Source organism: Pelodiscus sinensis, chromosome 16, assembly GCF_052426305.1.
Source record: "Pelodiscus sinensis isolate ZL-2025 chromosome 16, ASM5242630v1, whole genome shotgun sequence".
In the NCBI taxonomy this organism is placed as follows: Eukaryota; Metazoa; Chordata; order Testudines; family Trionychidae; genus Pelodiscus; species Pelodiscus sinensis.
Window position 1 is genome coordinate 8,316,103 of NC_143067.1, and position 23,779 is coordinate 8,339,881.

A 23,779-nucleotide genomic window follows, 5' to 3' on the forward strand; every position below is an offset into this window, starting at 1 on the left:
CTCTTAACTTCCGTTTCCGAACTATAATAGCGACTTCACAAATACCTCTCTCCCTCGGGTTCTCAAAGCCGTGGTGGAAACAACAGGTGGCGCTGCTAGCTTGGCTGAGCCCAGAGCAGGACATCCAGATACATCACTTCGCTTCTATTCCATTGCATTTTGTGTCGTCAGTCAAACTTGAAGAAATACCAGGAGGAAAGGAATGCGTGCTGGGTTTTGTGCTACTCCTTTCAGATTCACGTGGAATGCAAGCGATTGGCAATGCAGTGGTTTTTTTGTATCTCCTTTAGCTTCTTGCTAGCAGGGATGAGCCACGAGGAGGCTATACAGTATTTTTTTCTATGACAGTGTTGCCTGCTACTACCAGTACTCCAGGTAAATGTGTGTCTGTGCTTGTATTTTAAACCTTTCCCGCCCCATCTCCTAAAATGACGTTTTAAATCTTGTTACGTATGCTTCCCCAAAGCTTTTTAACTACAACAGGAACAAATAATTCCCAGCACTCTGAAAGTTTCTTTATCAAGGATTTATTCTGACACATGAATTGAGAGGGCAATTTAATGTACATGATTTAGTCTTTTCTGTTCTACAGTGAGGCTCAAATGTGTGCAATACAACACTGTTTTTTCTTCCAACATGCCGCACGATTTTAGTTGCCTGGAAAGTGAGCATGCTCTCGCGTACTCTAATGAAAAGTAAGGATACACTTTTGAATAAAATATCCCAGGGTCTGTGTAGCTTTGCAGGCTGAAAACGACATCGATGTGAAAGATGACAGCAAGTAAAAGACTGACATACGACGATAAAAATGAAGGATGGAGCACAATAAAGTGACTTAAGGCCGTAATTAAGATCCTTGCAACTTACATTTATGATTTAATTACCCACGATCTGTGATTGTATTTGCTTTAATTGTTTTGGGTGGTTCATAATTTCCCCCTTTCTGTTTACATTTAAAAGTGTTAAATGGCTAATGCAGACTGAAAGTAATTTTCATATAGCCATTTTAAAAACCACAAATATATATAAATCACCAAAAGGAAAAACAGGACAGCGACTAGTGCATACGAGTCATCCCATCTTTCATTATTTAATACAAAGAATCGTATTTATTATTCATCATAAGAGAGAGAAAAATACCCCAAGTGGGATAATTGCAGGAAGCTCCTATTTGCATATGGAAGAAGACATTGTGTATTTAATATGATTGCTTTACTGTAATGACTCAGACAGTTAAGCCCCAAAGCCTTGTCGCTTGCCCCCATGTATTCACCCGCCTTGATGTAATTAGGCATCGCAACAGGCCAGGGCTTGGCCTGCCTTTTGTGGGGGGATTGTTAGAAGTTGCCATCCTGATGGTCATTGTGTATTAGGGTTGCACCCCCACCACGCGCGCGCACAGACACACACCTGCACGAAGGTTTGCGTGCAAGCTTACACAGTCACCTAATGCACAAGGGGCGCCCGCGCACGCAGGAGCCCCGGGGCAACAAAGACAGGGCCCCGCTTCCACGCGCACACCCGGGCACGCTCCCTGCCGGCGCGTGCCCCCGCGAACACGCCGCCACCTGTCCACGGAGAGGCGCGCGGCGCCCTTGCACGCGCACTTTGCCCCCCTCCCCCGACCGCTTGCACGCCCGCCTGGCCGTAGCAATAGCATGAGCGCGGCGCCTTTAACTCGGTGCCATCCCCGCCCCTTCCCCTGCTCGGCGGCGGCCCCCTCCCTGCTCCGGGGACCGCGAGCGGCAGCCCCATCCCGCTGGCGGCCCGGCCGGGCGCGGCCAGTGCATGAGGGCAGCGGGCGGAGGAGGAGGAGGAGGAGGAGGCGGCGGCGGCGAGTCCCTCCCGCCCACCGCGGCAGCCCCCGCCGCCTCCGCTCCTCGCCGGGGCCGGGGCCCGGGAGGCTGAGGCCGCGCCGCGCCCGGGACATGCGGCCTCCCCCGCCGCCGCGGAGGAGGAGATGAGGCTCCGCAATGGCACCTTCCTCACCCTGCTGCTCGGCTGCCTCTGCGCCCTGCTCTCGCTCTCCTGGTACGGGGCCTTCAGCGGGCACAAAGGTAAAGGGGCGGCCGGGCATCGCCAGCGGGGACCCCCCCTCCCGCGGCGCGCCGTGTCCCCCCCGCGGGGGCCGCCGGCGGAGGGGGGTTCCCTGCGCCAGAGCTGGGCCCCCCTGCGGGCTGCTTCGCCTGGGGGACCCGCCCTCATCTCCGGGGGACCTGCCCCCCAGCTTGGCACCCAGTGCCAGGGCCTCCCCTCGCAGCATCCCTGCAGGAAAGGGATGCTTAAGGATCTCTTCCAGCCATTCTTCTCCACGGGGCTAAGGGGCTGCCCACTCTTCCCTTCCTCCGCAGCAGGCATCCTAGATCCTCTCCCAGTACCTGGGGGACAGGCCCGATGGAAAGGCAAAAAGGCGCGGGCACTGAATAGCACCCGTGCCTCTCCCCCCCCCCCCCACCCCCGTTTTAGCTATGCCTGTCTTTTCTGCTGCATGATATGAATTTTCCCCTCCACCCTCCTCAGGAGTACCCATGCAACCCCTAGGTACAGCGCTGTATCCATACACACCCCAGGGGGCTCAAGGGATGCCTTCTGCAGCCTGAAGTTTGCTCGCAGTTTGCAACCAGTTCCACAGCCTAGAGTTGAGCTCTAAAGGTGCATCCCATGGGCTTCCCAACCAGTAATGATTCAGGCTTTTTAAACTGCTACTCTGGGTTCCCCTGTCTCCCCACTTTAGTGGTGAGTCTCTGGAGTAGACTCTTGATCTCTCCCATTACCCCATTGTGAACTTCCCATTGTTTGTGTGTGCTCTGGCCTGTCAGGATAAGACAGCTGTTTGGAGTAGCAAAAGCTCCAGTTTGGAGTTAGATCCCACATACTGAATGACAAGCAGTCAAGTTCTTAGGTAAACTGATAGCTTCCTGCACTTGCTAGGCACTCATTACCATAGGCTGTACTTAATTCCTGAGTTCCTGTGTAGCCTTGGCTGGAGGATAGATTTTCCTTTGTCTTGCTACCTTGTCATCGTCCTGGGCTGCTTTGTTTCTCCTGTAATTGAGTTCTGATCAGGTCTGTCCATAGGCTGGCTGGTCTGGGTATTTCTTTTTTGTTGTAGTATGTAAGTGTTTTTCAGTCATGGGGCTCACCTTTCTTTTAAATATCTCTACTCCCTGTCCCGGCCAAAATTCACGGGCTGAGGAAAGTGGATGCAGAGCTCTGTGGAGCTGATTTGGTGTGAGGAGTCTTTGCAGAGCGATGTGAAGCAAGTGCCTGTTGGTCAGAAGAGGAAGACATTATTACCAAGGCTGTATGCACTCAGTGGCAAGCATGACCTAAATTCTGTGGCAAGGCCCTGGAGTTCTACAGCACTCCAGTACAGCAGGCTAGAGATACAGCAGCAGCTGCAGAAAATTTAAGAAAGGAATTTTGTATTCAATATGAAAATGAACTGTAAAATCAGAACCGTAATCCGCTTGTTTAATATATTATGTTTATTTTATACTCCCATTATTTTTTTTGATATTTAAAGTTTGCTGAAATTTGCATTGAGAACATTTAACTGTATTGTTTAAATGATTGGGGGTCGAAGCTGGAGGCTTTGGAAATGGAAAAGACATCTTTTTTGGCATGTGGAAAAGTGTGGGAAGCAGTTTAGGATAAGCACATTAGCTGAATGTTTACTAAAATCAGCAGTGAAATAGTTGTTAAAAATATAACTTTAAAACAATTGAAGCTTATCTGATGGAGCACAATTCTGCAGAATACACAGGACCCTGTTTTTATGTTAGGTTCCATTATATAGAAAAAAGAAAGACCAAATCTCGTATGTCCTGTATGTGTATAGAACAAAAAGTAAGACCAAGCATCTCAGGAGAATCCTATATATTTTTTATAACAACATAATAGCTACTTTCCCCAGCCTGTATGTCACAGCTACAAAGTCCTATTTTTTCTTTGGCTGGTGAAAAATTACCGTTGCTTCTGAACTGTAGCTCTCGCTCTCTGGTCTGAATTAACTAGTGGATACTGCACCTTTCCTACTCAATGGAGCATTCGTTGGTTAAAAGTCCTTAAGTCTGCACTATCCATCTATCTAATGGTTGCTCCGTTTCCTGCCATCCTCTATTCTTTTTTATGGTTGTAAAATTGATTTTGTTTTTTTATGAAACATTATTTGGTTTTCCCGCATTACTCATTAACTAAAAGGTTCTGCTAACTATGTTTCTAGCATGGTTTAAATCCCATTATAGCCATCTTCCCTATAGCACTTCAGATAGAAAGATTGTTGAGCATGATTTTTAGGGCAAAAGTGTCTATAATTATCTCATTGGCTGCATATTACTTTCAAGATTTCCCCTCTAAAAATATATCACCAGTTTTGTTATGTCTGTTCCACCAAAAATGTCAAACCCCGTCGTAACTTGTATGTGTACAGAAATGATCTGGAAAGCTGATTTTCTGTGATCGACACAGATGTTGTTCACTATTTTAAAAGAACCTCAAACACCTTTCTGTGTTAGAAGAATGGCAGATTAGTAACTGGAGTTTCCTGAATTGTAGTTGCCAAGTGTAAAGAAGCAGGTGTTTTCTGCAATACTCTCTGAAAAATAGAATTCTAACCTTTAATTTCAGAATATTACATTTACCCTAGACACTTTTTTAGTATGTAGTGGCATATTAAAAAGGAAGCCTGCTTTTTCCTTCCTTCTCAGTACACAAGGTGTCAAACTGACAACACAAGAAACTTAAATGAAAGTACATTAGAATCTCAGCGTTATGAACTGACCAGTCGACCGCACATCTCTTTTGGAACTTGAAGCACAGACCGTCCTTGCTATAAATCTAAAATATGTTCCAAAAAACTTGGATTTATAGCGAAACAACTTAAAAGTGGGAAATTTTTTCCCCCACAGCTGAGTTCCATTTGCACACTTTTTTGTGTGTGCAACTTAAGAGCACAGAATGGGAAGGACTTACAATGCATCATTTCCTACAAGCATCAATGACTTTAGTGCAGAATGGATGTATACCAGGGTGACTCATAGCGGGAACGCCCTGTACACAATCAGCAGCAGAGACCAACCAACCATCTCTTCTTCCAAAAAAGCAAATACACTATAGTACTGTTAAACATAAACTATTTTAAAAAAAAAGCATCATTTTCTTTTGCATAGCCACATTTCAAAGCTGTTTTAAGTTATTGTTCAGTTGTTGAAAGAACTACCATAGCATTTTGTTCTGAGTTACAAACAACCTCCATTCTTGAGGTGTTCATAATTCTGAGGATTTCCTGTATCCCCTCTCTATCTCATTGATGTTTTAGAATGACCATCTCTAGGGACCTGCTCATGTTCCAGCTATAGCTGTGATTTTTGTTACTCAGTAGCATCATAGTTACTATGTAATAGGGTTCACGAAGCAGCTTTTCTGCTATAACAGTGACACTTGTGTGTCTACACTTAGTGCTCATATCCTTGCATTCTGGTAAAAGCGATCTACCTGTAAAAACGGGGTTGCTGTCTCAAGGGATTTCTAGGTACTTTATGGCTCCCATCACTATAGTGTCTTGAGTGTCTCACAATCTTTAATGTATTTAATGTCACAACACCCTTGTGAAGTAGGGGACAGTGCTACTGTTTTACAGGTGGGGCGCTGTGGCACAGGCCCATAAGTGACTTACCCAAGGTCACACAGGAAGTCTGTGGCAGAAGCAGGAGATGATCTCACATCTCCCAACTTCCAGGTTAGTGCCCTAACACCTGGATAATATTTTCTGTTGTACAATTTAAAACAACATCCCTGCAGGACACACAAGTAGAAGGGAGGATGTGCTCTGAGAGGACTTACCACTTAGCGACGGGGAGGAAGGGGGACTGGCCAAACCAATTATATAAACATACTGGATGACAGAGGGGCTTGTCCACAAAGCAAAAATAAAAATGGTTTTGAACTGGTTGTATATGACAACCATCTGTCAGCAGCAAAAAGCTTATTAACTGAGTTGTGACCAGATGGAGAGCATACAAAATCCCTGACAACCATAGTAGTGACTGCTTACAAACCTGGTTAAGATATTTCAGTGCACAGGAGCAAGAGGGGCAGGGCAGTCTTAACCACTAGGGTTGCCAGGTGTTTGGTTTTGAACCAGACAGTCCAGTATTTGAGCTTTCTGTTCCGGAAACAAATTGAGGAAATATAAATGAGAAAATAGAAATGTCCAGTATTTTCTAAAGAAGATGTAATGTAGATTGTAATGTAATGTCAGGTGTGTCCTGTATTTTTGTTGAAACCATCTGGCAACCCTATTAACCACGCAACCCCCCACAACCAACCTTTTACTGTTCTAGTATCCAGCTAAATATTAGACATCACTAAGAGTAGCCCAGAACATCAGATTGGCTGCTGAAATTCTTGTTTTGGATTTTGGAAGGGATTTTACAAGCGAGTGCTTGTTGTGTTCCTCCTTTCTGCCCTTCCTTTTTTCCACCACACATGGCCAAGATGTAGGGGAAAGTAGCCAACACCATTAAATAAGTTTGTCTGATGCTCTTTTGATATGGTACTTTGCTGGGGCTATATCCAGAGTTTTGTGTGGATACAAAATCTGTATCCGCATCCAATCAGCAGACTGCAAAACTGATCCGCATCTGTGGATGCAGATACCTGCAGATATAAAGCGGCTGTCTGTGGATATCTGTGGGCTATCTGTGGGCTCTAGCTGTATCTCCTTCTGTCACCATCTGATAGGATAACCTGATCCCGAGTGCTCTTCTGCAGTAAGTTCAATTGACTGTACGTGTTGGATTTCTGTTTAGCTGTGGTTAACTTTGTCAGTCAGTATATCCACATAAAAGTTTTTCTGTGGTCCATCATCAAATGCTGGACTAAGGATTCAGTCAAATGCTGCTGGAATTGTAGGGCTTCACTTTCAAAGTGTAACCTGCAGTCTACAAGATAGGTGTTGTGGGAAGGGTGGGGGCCAGAGAGAAGATAGTCAAGTAGAGTCATTATCCAACAGTCAGTAGTTACTACTGAAAGAGTCCTTCACAAAAGGCTTACTCTAGCTGAAGTAGAAGTTTTGTAACAGTACATAAGTAAGGGGAGGCAAAAGGTGTATCTAGGGAGAAGGAAGAGAAGCATAGCGGGGCATGCACAATCTTTTTCAGCTGGGACCAGAATCAACAATAGGGTGAAGGGGCCAGGTAAATGTACTCCCCAAACTTCACATATAGTTTCCCGCACTTGGAAAAGTGTCACAGACCACTTTTGGGCCACAGCTCGCGGTTTGGGACTCTTCGCCCCAGGGTATAATGAAAGAAGCACTTGCAATGACCTCTAAGGGACATCCTGTCACACTGTCCTGGAGGAAAGAGTGGTCATGCAGTTTCGGGCTGGGATTGCATGCTCAAAATTAGCCTTTTTTTTTTTTTTTTTTTTTTTTAATACAAATTCTCTGTGCAAGACTTAATTCCAACTTCTATATTATTTTTACCAATATGATGCAAGGAAATTACTTTGTGCTTGAAGGCTTGTAGAATTGTCTAGCACCCATTTTTGTGGTATTTTAGAAACCAAAAGTTTGGACATATGAATAGACATATTCCAACAGAGTTCCTGTCTTTTACAGTGCCACATACGGTGAGAATCACGTCTCCTATGTAAACTTTGAAAATGTATTTTGAAAATAAAATTGGGGAATCCGCTGAAAGAATTACCATTCGCATACTGTATTGGTATTCCTATTTCTTTGTTGAATAAATATCTTTATTCCCATTCTCCACCCCATGTTTAAGGCTAAATCATGGAATAACAAAAGTGTTAGGTTGTTTGATGGGAAGAGGAATAATATTGAGATCACTTCTTGATAATTCAGTAATGATAATTATTTCAGTTAATGGGTAAATCTAGGACAATGCCAGTAAGCTTTCAGATGAGGTGTGAGGGGACCAAAATTCAGCTTGAGAATGATAGTCTACAGAGGTAATTGGAAACATGTTGGATGGTTTTAATAGACTTTCCTCCAGGAGCTTATTTGTCCAATTTGTTAAAGCTGGAACTTCTGTCTGCTGTAGAGGTTTGCTTCTTGAGGTGTGAGTGTAGAATATCACTTACCACAAAGATGCAAATCGGAAAAATAGTTAAAGCTGGATGGAGTATCTCATTCCTGAGCCTGACTTTCAAGAGCCAATCAATACTGATTTAATTTTGAGATAGATTTGAGAACTAAAACTTTGTATATGAAAAACGGGCGTGCTCGGATATTTTGAAAACGGTATTTAATATTCTGTAAAACTCTGATAAAGTATCTCAGAAACTGGACTGAATAAAAAGGAGTTAATTTCAACTTTCAAAGTTATCTGTGCCTTTCCTGAAGGAGAAGAACAAAGGCAAGTTAAAGAAATGTTGCATATTAATTGAAGAAACTGCATATTCAGGAGCTGAAAGTGTCATTAAAATAATCCCGTAGGCATGGAGCCAATTAAAGAATGACAGCAGCCAACTTGAATCTAAACAAGCATGAAAGAGGTGTGTTTCCCTATAATTGAATGAAAATAAGGAGCCAGAGTATAAAAGACTCTGAAATGAGTGCGCCAGGTCACACTCCCTGCTACTGTGCTTAGACAGCAAGCACTTCACCACTCATCCTGTCCATCTTTACAGGCAAGCTGCCTCAGACAGATAAGAAAATTAGAGAAGACACCAGGAGAAACCAATGCAAGGAAACCTCCCCAACACTTCAATGTGGATTGGTGAGAGGATGTTAGCTAACATGGTGCCAAGAGCTTAGCTTTAAAATTCTTGTAATGATTTTGTTGAAATGCTGCAATAACTTTATAGACTAACAGATTTTTTTCCCTGTTAATCCCCAAATGGTTAGACTACATATTCCTGGAGAAGAGACAGGGGCTATACATCCATAATCAGAGATGTAATTGGATTTAGGCCCATTAGCTAATAAACTTATCTCAAGAGAATGCCTTAAATGTTTTTTTCTAGTAAATAACTTAGGCCATGTCTACATTATGACATAAGGTTATATTTATTAAGGTTGGCTTTCTAGCACCTGATTTCGTAAAGTGGAAGGAGTGTGTATCCCCACTATGCACGAGAATTTGACATAGTTCAAAGTAGCACATCCCCAGTCGGGTGGCTACCGTTGACTTTGAGGGTGCTTTGAAAGACAGTTTTATGAGTGGCTAGTTTTGAGAGTCATGCATGTTGCTCTCAACAAGACACCTCTGCAGTCATTGTGTTTGCCTGTAATCCCTATCCCCTTCAACATAAGCAATTAAGAGACTGTTATTCAGAAATCCTGCATCTTTTTTTATTTAGGGAACATAGAAGGAAGGTAGGAACTGGAGCTTTGGAGGGGTATATGATCACAGTTGTGAGGAGGACAGCCTTTTGCTTCATGGCACATCCCTGGTAGTTGAGTGTCAGGCTGTCATTGACTCTTATCCTCCCTTCCCCTCCCCCTCTCCCTCCCCTTTTCCCACCCATGTTCTAGGGCCCATGGGAGAGGAGGCTATGGAACTCAGTGAGGATGGAATATTGGAGGGGTGCCTGTGCAGGTAGGCATCCTGGAATGCCACCGTGCAGTCCATCGCATCCGCCATGCATGACGAGACTCTCTCCTGGTGCTCCACTTCCAGTTCCCTGCATGCTGTCCTTTCCGCATGCTCTGCTTGCATTTCCTCCAGCAGCATGGTTCCTCCACTGGCTTACACACTCCCTGTCCATTGGCAGATTGCGTTTGCTCCTTGAACAGTTCTTCCCTAGTCTGTTTTCTCCTGTGGATTTGTGCCTGCCAGCCAGCCAGCTGGCAGGGCTGGGGAGTACGCCACAGACGCCCCACTGTAATGAAAAGGTAAAGGGCAGACTTCGCAGGTGATGTATTGTAGGGCATAAAATCTAATCTGTTAGGAAAAAAGGAAGGTCTATCTAGAGACAATAGTGATGCGTTATGTACCATGTCACAGTTATGCTTTTGTGCAGCAAGTACAACACAGAGTTCTTAGGGGAGCAGTTGGACTCGGTTTGGTGGCAGACAAAGTAGGGGACAGGCTGCATGGGGGAGGGAGGTTCGGGTGTGGCGGCAAAGCAGAGCAGTGACTTGTGCAGTGGCTGTGTGTTTGGCATCCTTTGTTTGCCAGGAGAGTGCAACTTTCCCACAGGAGCGGATGTGTGGAGGGGGCCTGGGTGTGGCGGCAGAGCAGGGGCTCAAGCCATGCTTCATTGAGGATGAGCAACGAATGGAGGCTTACTGCAGAGGCATCAGGAAGACAGAATAAGGCAAGCCTCCCCAGAACACTTGAGGAGGGATTAAAGAGTTCCTGTGTGAGGGCTCTATGGAGATGTGTCTCCCAACACATTAACAAACTGTTCTGGGGACCCCATGCTGTGTAGGCAGAGTGGTTGCCACAGATCACACCCAATTGCCTTATCCCACTTTTAGCAAGATACACAATGAGAACTCACCAGCGTGCCCTTCCCTGGATCAGTGCCCGACTGAGATGTCCCAGAAGGAGGGGATTGTTTCCAAGGTTATAAAAAATTCTTTGCTCTTGGTGACGTGGGTTGCCCCACTCGCCTGCTGACCCTTCTCCTCCTCCATGCTGCTGCCCAAGGCTGCCTCAGTGTCTTGGGGGGAATCCACAGACTAGCTAGGGAAGCTAGTTGGGTTCCCTTCCCCCCTTGCAAGAATTGCATGCAGTCATTTGTAGAAGCGGCTTGTTTGTGGCGATGCTTCAAACCATCCATTTGCCTCCTTTGTCTTTTGGTGTGACTACTTCATCTGCTTTATTTTCACTTGGCACTGCTGATATATCCTTTCTCCTCCATGCCCTTTGTGATCTTGGCATAGATATCTGTGTTTCTTTTGCTGGTTCGTAGTTCTGTGAGAACAGATTCCTTTTCACACACAGCAGTGAGGTCCAGGATCTCCTGCACCCTCCATGTTATTGTTCATCTGTGACCCCGGGAACTCATGGAGCTCATTGTCAGGTGCGCTGCTCAGGGTGCTGCCTGCTGTGAGGTCTGCTCACCATGCTGGCCACACGGGAAATGAAATTCACATTTTCTCGCGGCTTTTCCTGTTCAGTCTGGAGAGCAGTAGAGTTGAAAGTTGTGGTCAGAACAGTCACCATGGGGCACTGTGGAATACCTCCTAGAGGCCAAGCATGTTGACTTTCAAAGTGCTGCATCTGCCCTACCATAAAGTTGACCATGCAAGGTTAGTCAAGGTTAGTGGTTACTCCTTCAGGAAAGCGACTGAAATCAACTTTAATGTCCCTTAAACTCCACATAACAGGCCTGGTGGTGTAGACTAATTGTTTGGAAAATTGACCTAATGTGGCTAAGTTTGACTCCCAGTGTAGACCAGGCCTTAAATATTTTCTGCTGCTTTCATAAGATATGTCCTACTTTTGCCAGCTGTAAACTGGCTATGCTTGTTAATAACTAGCAAGTTCATCTGCCCTGAAACAAAGGTCTTCCTCCCAGCTGTAAATATTCTTAATTATCTAAGGATGTACCAAAAAATGATTCATGGTAATTTTGGGAAACAATATATTTTGTTCTAGATTTATGGACAGGTGAGTACATCTTGGAGGTTCTCCCACTGGTGTAAACTCTGTTAAAAACACACCCTTGTGAGACATGAAGAAGAGATTGTAATTAAAGTAGCAAGTTTATCATTTGTGTTTTGGTCATTGGTGGTGGTTAATATATTGTCCTTTCCTTTATTTTGTAATAAAATGTCTATGGGGGATAACAATTGTGATTATTTTGGGTGGTGTTGGTCCCAGTGCCCCTGACACATCATTTTGTGGAGTGCTGTTGGTCCCTGAGATTTCCCTTACATGATTTAGTAGGGCAGCAAGGCAGTCCCTGATATCAAAAAGGTTGAGAAACACTGCTCTAAGGTATGTGAAAGAACCCCTGTAATACTGGGAACCACATCCCTGAACTGTCAATAAGAAACACATTTGGTAATTGCTGGCCTTCCATTTCTTGTTCCTCTAAATTAGAAATTACTAAAACATTTCAAACAAAATTACCACAAATTTAAAACTGCTCCCTTTAAATTCCAGTGTCCTCGTCTTTTGAGTGACTATACATGTGGCCCTAAGCTTAAAGTGAAGAGGATCTCTCATGAGGTTAGATGTTATTTGATACCTTTTGATATCTATTACAGCTTGGCTCACTGTGTCACAAACATTCCAAGTGTAACTTTCTAATGAGTTTATAGTGGGGCAGGCTTAGAGATAGTGTCAAGGGGGGAAATGGTGTTTACTTGAATAAAACTGGGTTTATAAGCCACACTTGTATGCTTTTGAAGCGCTTGCTTTTTGGTAGGTGATTATGAAGAATAAGGCTCACTATGTTAAGCACCAATCCCTAAAGAAAATGATAGTCTGCAACAAAATCTCTGTATAAATATGCAAGCCAGTCTCTTCTCTACACACTGGAGGATCAGAGTGTATTGTACTGCTAAATAAGGATGTATAGCTTTTATTCCAATACACAGGACTTAATGCAATTACCTTGTGTGTTACCCAAACTGTATGCTGATTTGTTTTTACATAAGTTGCTAATGTTCTTCTTAGGCCTTGTCTATGCTGGGGATTTGTTCCAATTACAGCTGTTGTTGGCCAGCCATTGGTGTTGCTACACCAGTGCAAATCCCAATGTAAATGAAGTAAATCATGACTTGTTCTGGTGTAGATTTATCCCACTTGAAACTGGCGTAGACAAAGCGTAGAATTCACAAATGAAAATGGTTCCACATAATAATCATGGCAACACAAAAGTCTGGTTCTAAAGTCAGATCCACATGATTATCTGCTAAGGGGCCAACTCCTTCGTAGAGATTGCAAAATTTAGAAGGATCATTAAAATGCGTGACAAACAAGCTGTGCATGAGCAGCACTGACAACTGTCTCTTGCTCCCTATGTTGCTTATCATAACTTGTGTGATTGATAGCTTGAATGCAGCAGGAATTTCAAAATTGTTTGGCATACAGTTTGATGAGACATACCTAGGACTGAAACATTAGTCTCAGAAGACCCGAAGAGGAGCTTTTTGTAACCGTGAAAGCTCGTCTTTTGCACCAACAGAAGTTGGTCCAGTAAAAATACTCACCCACTTTTTCTCTCTCTTATCCTGGGATCAACATGGCTACAACAACACTCCATACTAGGGATGTGAACAGTTAACTGGTTCCCTGATAAGCATCACCCTTATCAGTGATGCTGACCTGTGAAATGGTTAACTAGTTCCCTGGAAGCAGCCTGGCTGCAGGAGGAGAACTGCTCTAGCCCCCTGGGACAGACAGCCTGCCCAATGTGGCTAGAGCCTGGGAGGCGAGTTATAACAGGTTAAACATTAAACCTAATGTTTAACTGGTTAACTGATTCATCAGAATTTTACATCCTTATGACATACAACATTGTGGAGTTCATACACACTCATGAGAATGGCTTCCTCTCTGTTTGGGGTCAGTTGTACTTCTGTAACTCCTGGTTAGTTTTGTTTTCAAGTTAGACATTCTTGTTTGTACTTCAGTTAGGTTTGTATGAGTTATAGGTACAGCTCTTCCCCGTATAATGATATGATGAGCTTGAGAATGTTTGGGGTAAGGAAGGATGGTCCAATGATTAGTGTTCCTGGATTGGATTTCCTGTTCTGTCCCAGGTTTTCTCTGTGACCTTGGATAAGTCACTTCTTATCTCTGTGCTTCAGTTTTCTAGCTGCCGAATGGGAAAATAGAGCAGTGCTATCTCTCAGGGGTATTGTGAGGATAAATACATTACATATTGAGGCACTCAGATTTTGTGATAATAGAAGGTAGAAATTTATCTAAGATGGAGAGGTCATAATATCCAGAAAGGAGGTGAGAAACTAACCCAGATATATTTAGTATTTTCTCTGCATTTGTATACAGCGAATGGCAGATTTCTCATTCATTTGATTCAATTGGATTCATTTAAAAGAAAACATTGATTTATGCTTCTATCCTGAACATACATTGATTATTTACTTGGTATTCATCTAGCAAACAATGGATTTGCTTTACATTAAAGTAATGCTGCCAGTCATCCATAGAAGGCTTTGAAGTCTACAGAACTACAAACTAACAGTCCTATCCAAAAATGAATTTTTAATTTTAATGGGATATTTCGATTTTATTTAAATCAGTTTGAGACCAGTTCTGTTCAATATCTTCATCTACAATTTAGATAATGGCATAGAGAGTACGCTTGTAAAGCTTGCAGATGATACCAAGCTGGCAGAGGTTGTAAGTGTTTTGGAGGACAGAGGGCTATAATAAGGACAAATGCAAAGGACTCCACTTAAGGAACAATCAGTTGCACACACACAAAATGGGAAATGAGTGACCTGGAAGCAGTTCTGTGGCAAGGGATCTGAGGGGTCATAGTGAACCACAAGCTAAATATGAGTCGTCAGGGTGACACTGTTGCAAAAAAAACAAATATCATTTTGAGATGTATTAAAAGGAGTGTGGCGCAAGAAGTCATTCTTTCGCTCTACTCCGTGCTGATTGGGTCTCAACCGGAGTATTGTGTCCAGTCCTAGGCACCACATTTCAGGAAAGATGTGGACAAATTGGAGAAGGTCCAGATAAAAGCAATAAAAATGATTAAAGGTCTGGAAAACGTGCTGATTGAAAGAATTGGTAAAGAGAAAATTGAGAAGAGAAGTAACAGCTTTCAAGTGCCTAAAATGTTGTTATAAGGAGGAGGGAGAAAAATTAACCTCTGGTGATAGGTCATGAAGCAATGGGCTTAAATTGCAGCAAGGGAGTTCTAGATTGAAATTTAGGAAAAACTTCCTAACTGTCAGGGTGGTTAAGCACAGGAATAAATTGCCTGGGGAGGTTGTAAATTGTGTAATCTCCATCACTGAAGATAATTAAGACCAGGTTAGGCAAAAATCTGTCAGGAATGATCTAGATCAGGGGTCTCAAACTACTGGCCCTCGGTCAAAGAGATTGTGCAGTCTGGCCCTGTACTTGCAGCAGGCAGGGTGAACCTGTCCATTACCAGCCTTCAAGCCCCGCCCCTTTGCACTATTGTCCCGCCCCTTCCTCCATAGCATCCCATCCTCCGAGCATGTAGTTTTATGGATCACTGAAAGCAGCAGCAGTTGCACCTCCATCTTCAAACTGTCCACAGCCACAGGAGCCATGGGGGAAGCAGAGCGCAATGGATGGTGCACTCGCTCCACTGTGCTCCACTTCCCCCGTGTCTGCTGCCGCCATGGGGTATGCAGGACAGCAGGGGGTGTGACCACTGTCATTGCATGCGCCAGACTTCCCCGGTGATCCCCAAAGCCACGTGCTGAGAGGCAGAAAGGGGTATGGCTGGTAACAGACAGCCCTCACCATCCTGCCAGGAGTCCCAGGCCGTATTGCACAAATGCTTTGGTTGGAAATGAGCCACAGGCTGAAAGTTCTGGATCCCCGATCCAGATGTTGCTTGTTCTTGCCATGGATGCAGGGGGCTGGACTTGATGACCTCTTGAGGTGCCTTCCTTTTCTCTTTTTAAAAAAAAATGAATTTAATACAAAATATCATAAGGCCTAAATTTATTATAATATCTTAAAACATTTAAATAAAAAATAAATGTGGTGAATCCATGAGCCTCTAACAAAAGCTTTGTTTTAAAAGGTTTTATTTAAAGAAAGATGTTTTTCTCCTTTTCTGCTTTGTAAAGAAGGTGCAACAGTCACCGCAAGTAACTCTTGAGACTCATTTTCAAGAGAATTAGTCGAGTAGGAACTTACGCTCTGGTCACCAAGGCATATTTAAACATCTTCCCCTGGCTGACCTGAAATAATCAGTTTAGTTCACTGACTACAGTTAATCCCTCTTGTTTAATAAATCATTTAACTGTAAATGTGAAACATATTTTGAGAAGATACATTTAGGTAGCTAAAATATTTAAACTTGATTTGTTTAATAAAAATAAATTGTATATTCTATTTTGTGTGTTTAATTAAATTCTGGTTACCATCCTAATGAAGCTTGACACAATTCATAAGCAATAAGTTGTCTTGTCCATGAACAATATCTAAGTCACCATTCTCTAACATACTAAAAAGCTTCAGTTAATAAGAATATGAAAATACTATGATATAAAATTGCTTAAACGTATATACTCATATTGTACCCTTCTATGTAGCAAAAAAATGTTCCAAATCTAGTGTAAAGGCTCTCGTTAGTTGTAAATCAGCATGCTTTGGTTAATAGTCCAAATGCACCTCTTTAAAAGACAAGTGAAGTATAAATGGAAAGTTGATTAAAATGGATACAGGCAGTCCCCGGGTTACGTACAAGATAGGGACTGTAGGTTTGTTCTTAAGTTGAATTTGTATGTAAGTCGGAACTGGTACATATTGTAGGGGAAACTCTAGCCAAACTTTTTTTTTTAGTTTTGGATAGCATAGGGAAAGGTTAACTCCCCTCTAATGTTTGTTTTGCTGTCTGTTCCCCTGTTCAGAAGATTTCACATCTATTTCTGTCCCTGTGACAAACTCAGGACTAAAGGAGTAACTCATCAAATACCAAACAGCTCTGCACCATGCTTTGAGCTAATAGCTTTATTTCCACACACCACCCAGGGTTCTAGGAGGAGGGTCCTTTTTTTGCTAACACAATGAGGCCAGCACTTTGTTTGTTTTGGTGGAGTCTTTGTTTGCCCAGGGAGCCCAGCATGTATAGGGGGAGGAGGGGCGGAGAGGCTGCTTTTGTCTGCTGTTCGGCAGCCTGTTGCTCAGGGGAGGGGGCAGCCTGTTGCTGGCAGGGGGGGAGGGGGGAGGCGTGCAGGATGCGAGGCCGCGGGGGGGGGGGGCAGCGGGCGTGGGGAGGCACTTTTCCTCTGCCCGGCAGCTCTGCGGGACCCCAGTCGGAGCCGGCCCGAGGAGCAGGAGGATCCTAGGACCCAGGTGAGCGAGCCCCGGGAATGCTGCTGCGCATGTGCGGGAGTTGCCTCACCCCGTTCGTATCTAGGGATCCGACGTAAGTCGGATCCACGTAAGTCGGGGACTGCCTGTAATTTAAATCAAGGCTTTCAATGTGGTGATTTAAATCACCTAGATTTAAATGAATCTACCTGTAGTAACTTACTGGGAAGGTAGACTTTTGATCTCCCATTGCATTTTCAGCACTACATTTGAAAATAACTTTTAGCCACATTCCTGAGTGATGTAGCTGGTACAACTTTTGAGTGTGGACCTGGCCTAAGAGGAGATGCAGCTGGTAGGTGTGTTGAGCAATGGTAAGGAACCACGGGAATAGCAAGGATGAGGGAAAGGATGATAGGTAATGTAAAGCTTGTTATAAGATTACCCATCACCTCTTCTGCAATATTTTTTCAGTTATAAAAAAAAAAAATCAGTGTTATGTAGAGGCATTTAGCTTCAAGTTGACACCTGCAGAAGCTGAAGACTTTGAAATTGCAAAGGGGTTCCTGTACAGATGTTTTACCATGCCTCTGATATGAAATGAGTTTTCAGATATCTGTGCTGATCTAAAATTCCCTGGAGACAATACTTGTTAAAAATTAAAAATCTTTATAATCCTCTTTTGCAAAGTGAATGTGTGGTTGAGCTGTTCTGGAGTGTTAGTGTACTAGGGTAGAAGTGGGCTAGAAAAGTGTGTGAGAATGTTTGAGGGTTTTCAAAAAACAGATCCATGGTTCTTTTCTTCTCCCACATCTTTAAAAAAATAAAATTTTCTATATACTCTCTCTTCTTCTCTTCCTGTGAACAGACAATGTTTTGAAAGGCTTCTTCTCCTACCACCTTCCTTGCATATTGTGTAAAGTGTACACCTGATATTGAGAAGGAGGAAAGAGCTAATTATAGGATTGGTGCCCCCCTCCCCCACACACTTTTCCCTATATGCTTCAGTTTCAATCACAGAAGAGACTGTTCCAAGAGAGAAGGAAGAGTGCTGTACGGCAATGGTTTTCAAAGTCTGGGTCGTGGCCATAGGAAGCTGGGAATGACCATGCCTGTGCACGCTCAGGTAAACAAAGTGTCTCACAGCTTACCCTTACAAGCTGCAACCCAGACCTTGGAAACCTGCTGTAAGGTGTGAAGTCACACATTCTAGTACAAGTTATGGATGTTTATGGTAGATAGATGGCTAGCTAATAATTCCTGCTGTGGAAGTGTGTGAAACATGATGCCCTGGAGGAGATCAGGGCCCAAAGAAGCGTGGTAAATGTTCACCTTTAGAAGCCAGCATTGGCAGATCACAAAGATTAATATAATTTGAGTTGGGGTGGGTGAGAAGATCTGTTTACAACAGCCCCACCATCCTATCTGGTGAAGATCTCCATAAGTGTGCACTTTGGGAAAACATTGCACAACAATGTATTACTAAACAGATGGCTTTTGGAAGAAAATGTGTTATAAGTGGTCACAAACCACACCCTCAACCTAGTAATGATACCACTGATACAACTTTGTAAATTGGTGCAACCTCCCACTCTCTTCCCCAAAGTAACACCCTATGCTCAGCGCAGATGATTAGTGAAGTAAAAAAGAAATTCTTGTGTGTGTTTGGGTTTTTTTTTCCTTCTTCCCTGTGGCGTGAATGTGATAAGAAAATGCACCACTTTTTACACAATAAGATGAGAGATTTTTGGCTCTGAATCTTAAAGATTAAAAGGCAGACCAGAGGACCAGATCAGCAAAGTTATTTGTAGAATGAGACTGGGGAAGAAAATCATTGTGTAAATCAAACACACATTTGGCAGAACCAGAGAAAGAAAGACGTAACTTGTTTACACGCTTCTTTCCATTACAGGAAAACAAATGAAGTGAAATCTTGGGCAGCAGCCCTAAACAGTTGCATTGCAAATACGTTGAGCATTCTTTTGCTTTAAAATTCTAAACGTTAATCCTTAAGTAGTGACTGGACAAATATTTATTCACTACTGATGTTATTTCTGGTGAGGTAAATGTGAGATTAGGTTAGCATGTTTTAAATTCAAGGGTAAACAAATGCTGGGGTATTCTAGAAAGATCATTCCTGAATCTGGTGTCTGAGCAGACACCAACACACTGGAATAGGAAGCTTTATTACAGGCACTGCATCATGAATAGTTGCTTATGTCTTGAGTTACATTTGCATTGTACTGCAGGTTTCTTTGATGGTATGGTATCCCTGGGTGATATGCTATGTATGTGGAGGTAATGGAAAACCTTGGTTTTCATTTTTTTAAATTGCTATTATTTGTTAAGGTCAGTTGGTTTTGGATTTCATTTTTTAACAAATAAAAGTTCACTAGATCAGCTAGGCTTGATGATGGGCACATAGGCAGACGTTATTGATCAGACTAAAAGATTATGGAAACAGTTAAAGTAAACAGAGCTTTACAGCTGGGCCTGGAAGATTAACTGTGTAGTTAAAGGTATAGGGTGCCCCCAGAAAATACCTGCCACAACTCATAACTTAAAAAATCCTCAAACTATTTAGCACAGCTTCCCATTCGTTTCTTTTTTAATAGAGGCAGATGCAATACATTTGTGGCCTCATGGGGTTTTTTAACAAGGAAAAAGCTTTTTTATTAAAAAGGTCAGTTTGATTTGTTTTTAAACCACCATTAAAGACAACCTGTATTTGGCCATAGACTTGAAGCAAAGAACCTCCATAGGGAAATTTTTTTTATCTAAGTAGTCATTTTGTTAGCTTTATTATATTGAGTCTAGTGCCATAGAAGTGACTGTGCCGTCACAAAGGCAGCCTTGTGACTTCATAGTAGAATCAAATAAAAGGGGATTCTTGTGGTATCCACTGATGTCCTCACCTTGTTGTGCTAGGCTCTGTACAAACACAAAAAGATGGTCAATGCTCTGAAGAGAACACACTGAAATTGAAGTAAAACAACGCAGAAGGCAAAACTATATGCTTTCATTATATGTGCCTTATTTTTCATATATGGAGCCTTCTCCAGTCTCCTCACTTCATTTTTGTTTTGCTTTTTATTTTGCTAGCTGCATAGTCGAACCCGGCCATGGCTCTCAGGCCCTGTCCACCATATTAGCCACAACCATACTTAAACATGGCCGTTTTGCTGATGAGTTCTATTATGGTTACCTTGTTCATAAGGAACAGGGCATGATTTCAGTCACAAAGTAGACACAACAGTAGAGAAGTTAGCTGCATTTCTTAAATTTGTTTTCAGAGACGATATGAATCTCTGGTCAAGCTGTTGCTTTATAAAGAATAGTTTTCTAGAGGTTTCTGGTCAAGCTGTTGCTTTATAAAGAATAGTTTTCTAGAGGTTTCTGTGGTGTAAGGAGCATTCCAGAATGAGGGTCTGATTTATACTTTGATGGCCATTTGTAGGTGAACACAAACAGCCTTCTGTTGTTGGTCCTGCTACTTACTCCTATTCCAAGATACCACAGTTTTCATAAAAACATCTTCACAATGCCAGCCAGAATGCATAAATTGTACAGGTTCCCCAAATCATCACACTTTGTTGCAGCTCTGAAAAGTTTCATGCCTTGATATATTTGCTACGAGGGCTACTGGCTCCAAGGAATTTGCATAACATATAAATGCTGTTGTACGTGTTCATAGAAGCAAGGGCAACAATGTGAGATGCCTTGCTTGAAATAGGCAGGTTAATAATAGTACCTAGCACATACATAGTGCTGTACCGATATCAGTTAGTCCTGATACCTACCTATGCATCTTGGAAACTCCCACTCAAGAGAGAGAAACAGACCACTACTACAATCCCTCACTTTCCAATATCTACACTCCCTGCAATTTAAAGGAGTAAAACAGTTATACAGCGTACTTAAATGTAACATTTGTCAATGACTTTCTATTGCATTTTTAAAAGATGTATTACATACTACTTGCTGAAGATCTATTTCTTGTCTTCTTCTGTGTTTGTCACATGTTTTTGAGTATTATTTGATTCTCTCCTAGAGTTGGTTAAACACCACAAAAGTACTTGTCAAGCTTCTCGGCTAATATACTGAGGAAATCTGAACAGTATTCTTGCCAGCATCTGTGTGACTGTTCCTGCTTTTTTGTTTGATCTCCATCCCTTTCCTGTTATAACTCTACTCATTTCCCTGCCACAGACCATAGTGACTCTTTTCCAGAGCTGGTTTTGGTGTTTTTTCTTTGGTTTTCGTTCGTTCTCTCTCCATTCTCATGTCTCCTCCCTCCATCTCTTCCCTCTACTGTTTTTCTTTTTATGCCACTTGTTCTCCACAAAATCAATTTATTTTATTGACTTTATTGCAATAGCCTCTCCTGCTCTCTTAATCCCAACCGCTCTCATCTACTCACCCACTTTGGAAGGTTTACCAGGCACTTAATAGAGAATTAAACATATTGGCATGTAACTGATACCAAAACAGGCATGAGGAGGGAACCCTTCCCAAGAACGATGCTAAACTCAGCCTTCCTGTTTCTGGGAAAGGGGAGAGCATTAGGATGTCTCCCTAGAGTGTTATCAAGAGCTCCCTCATTTGTATCCTCTTCCAGCTAATATGCTTGTGCCAGTATAGTCATGGTGGGACAGCTGGTGGAGAACATTTCTATGCGTGAGCTCCTAGATAGGTACTTGGACTGCTGGCCTGTACAACTGCCCATGTTGTAGCACCTCCATTGCTTAGGGTTGCCATATGGTTTAACAAAAAATACCCCCCCCCCCCAAAAAGGGAAAAAATTCTGTTGGGGGCGAACGGGGGAAGGCGGGACCAAAGTTATTGAGCGCAAAAAAAAAAAAAGGGCATTGCACCTTTAAATGGCCCTGTGCTCCTCACTCCCCCACCAGACACGGCAGGGGAAAATTGGCTTCCATCCTAGGGAAACAGGAAATACTGGACATTTCACATGCCTGGTTTTTTTTTTTTTTTTTTTTAAACCGGACGGGGGACCCGAATAACGGACAGTCTGGGTGAAAACTGGACACCTGGCAACCCTACCATTGCTAATTTGTAGCATGTGTACGTTGACTTGAGCTGGAAGTTGTACATCTAGCTACAGTAGATATGCATTCCTAACACTGGGCCCCATTTTTCCCCATGATTCTTCAGTAGTTGGAAGGACATGAGGGATTCCCAAGTGCAGGCTGGTAAAATGTACACAGTGCTGTTAGTGCTTAGGCCAGCACTACACTACACCTGGAAGGTTGGATTAAGGGACGTAAAATATGTAGCTGGAGTTGGCTTACTTTGGGCTGAGCTTGGCGCTGTCTTCATAGAGGGAGGCCTATGGTGCAAACGCTCCCATCAGCTTCCCTTACTTCCTGTGACTGCAAGGAGCACTGGTGCCAACTGAAGCCGCCCTCAGCGTTCAGTTTAGCAGGTCTTACCGACTGGGGCGCAGGGTCCAGGGCAGTGTCTCAGGGCCGTGGGCAGTGAAATTTCGCGGGGCCCCCCCTTTGACACGGTGAATGCGCTGTGGCACCATGGCGCATATGTGGGGCCTCGGGAAGCGCGAGGCCCGGGGCAGCTGCCCCACTCGCCCAGCCCTAAATCCGCCGCTGCTTATCGAGACCTGCTAAATCAAATGCCAAAAGATTGATCTCCGGCAGCAAGTGAAGATGTGGCCTTAATGACGGTAACTAAGATTCAGCCAAAGATGACACTTGTCCCCTTAAAATATTTCCCTCTGTCCCTATGTTAGCAAAAGATTCTTCAGGAACGAGTGTGATCTAGCTGAAAAATAAGAAGAAAACATCTTCCCAAGGGGAGAGTCTCAATTTGGACACCATGCATAGCCACTCCTTGTTGTCTGTGCTGTGTACCAGCCCCCAAACAAAGCTGCTGATTGAGTCTCTTGCAGAGGCTGTGGGAGAATCAGTTAAGCATTTCTGTGCCTCCCGCAGAACCGAGACTTTTGTCTCAGTCAGCTTCGCTCTGAGATTTCTGTGCCCAGCACTTCAGCAGTCTTCCTTCACGCTTCAGTTGTCATAGGCCATGCGTAAATTAAGATGATCTTTGGAGGCTGAAGCCAGGAAAGGAGGTGGAGTGTGCATGAGCAGGGAGGTGGGGACCTTATCAGTGGCTGAGTACAAAGAGCATTTTAAAATTCCACTAAACTGTTGACTGTGGCCAGGGCAGCATTCTCTTCCAGATCCTTTTGGAAACGTTCAGCACCCATTCGTTTCTCAGGGTTATGTAACAGAATAGGTCACTTGCTCCAACAGGTGAATGCTCCTCACCATTACACTGGGGGAGGCAATAGCTCATTTGTGACATGAATATATATTGCCCAAACCAGGGGCGGATATAGGGCAGGGCGAACGGGGAAGCCGCCCCGGGCCCCTCGCTTCAAAAAGCCCCGTGCATGTGCCATGGCAAAGGGGGGGCCCCGCGAAATTATGCTGCCTGGGGCTCCGCAAAACGGTCATCTGCCCGTGGTCCAAACCAAATGCTAAATCAAGAGCAAAATCCAAGTGTAGACGTGTAGCTATCAATCTCTTGGGATAGCCATTGCGGTAACTGTGAAGTCCTGAATCCAGCTGACTCGTTCTCTCTGTAGGGGTGCATCTAGACTGGCAAGATTTTGCGCAAAAACTTGCCAGCTGTTTACGCTGGCCGCTTGAATTTGCGCAAGAGCACTAACGTTATAATGTACAAAATCAGTGCTTCTTGTGCAAATACTTTCATGCTCCCGCTTGGGAAAAAGCCCTCTTGTGCAAGAATACTTGCACAAGAGGGCCAGTGTAGACAGGGAAGAACTGTTTTGCGCAAAAAAGCCCTGATGGCTAAAA

The 23,779-nt window shown here is 43.5% G+C and overlaps 1 protein-coding gene across 4 annotated transcripts in view; it reads left to right on the top strand.

The window, feature by feature from the left end:
* Window positions 1–326: 326 nt before the first annotated feature.
* MGAT4B (alpha-1,3-mannosyl-glycoprotein 4-beta-N-acetylglucosaminyltransferase B) overlaps window positions 327–23,779 on the top strand; it is a 116,622-nt gene continuing 93,169 nt past the window's right edge. Inside the window, exon 1 of one of the 4 annotated variants that reach the window (XM_025179019.3) lies at window positions 327–375. In XM_025179019.3, coding sequence (XP_025034804.3) covers window positions 342–375 — 34 coding nt within the window. In that variant the 5' untranslated portion in view covers window positions 327–341. Of the gene's footprint in view, window positions 376–1,749; window positions 2,058–23,779 lie in introns of those variants that run through there. The other 3 variants (XM_089769466.1, XM_075900520.2, XM_075900521.2) reach the window with 3 other exon arrangements.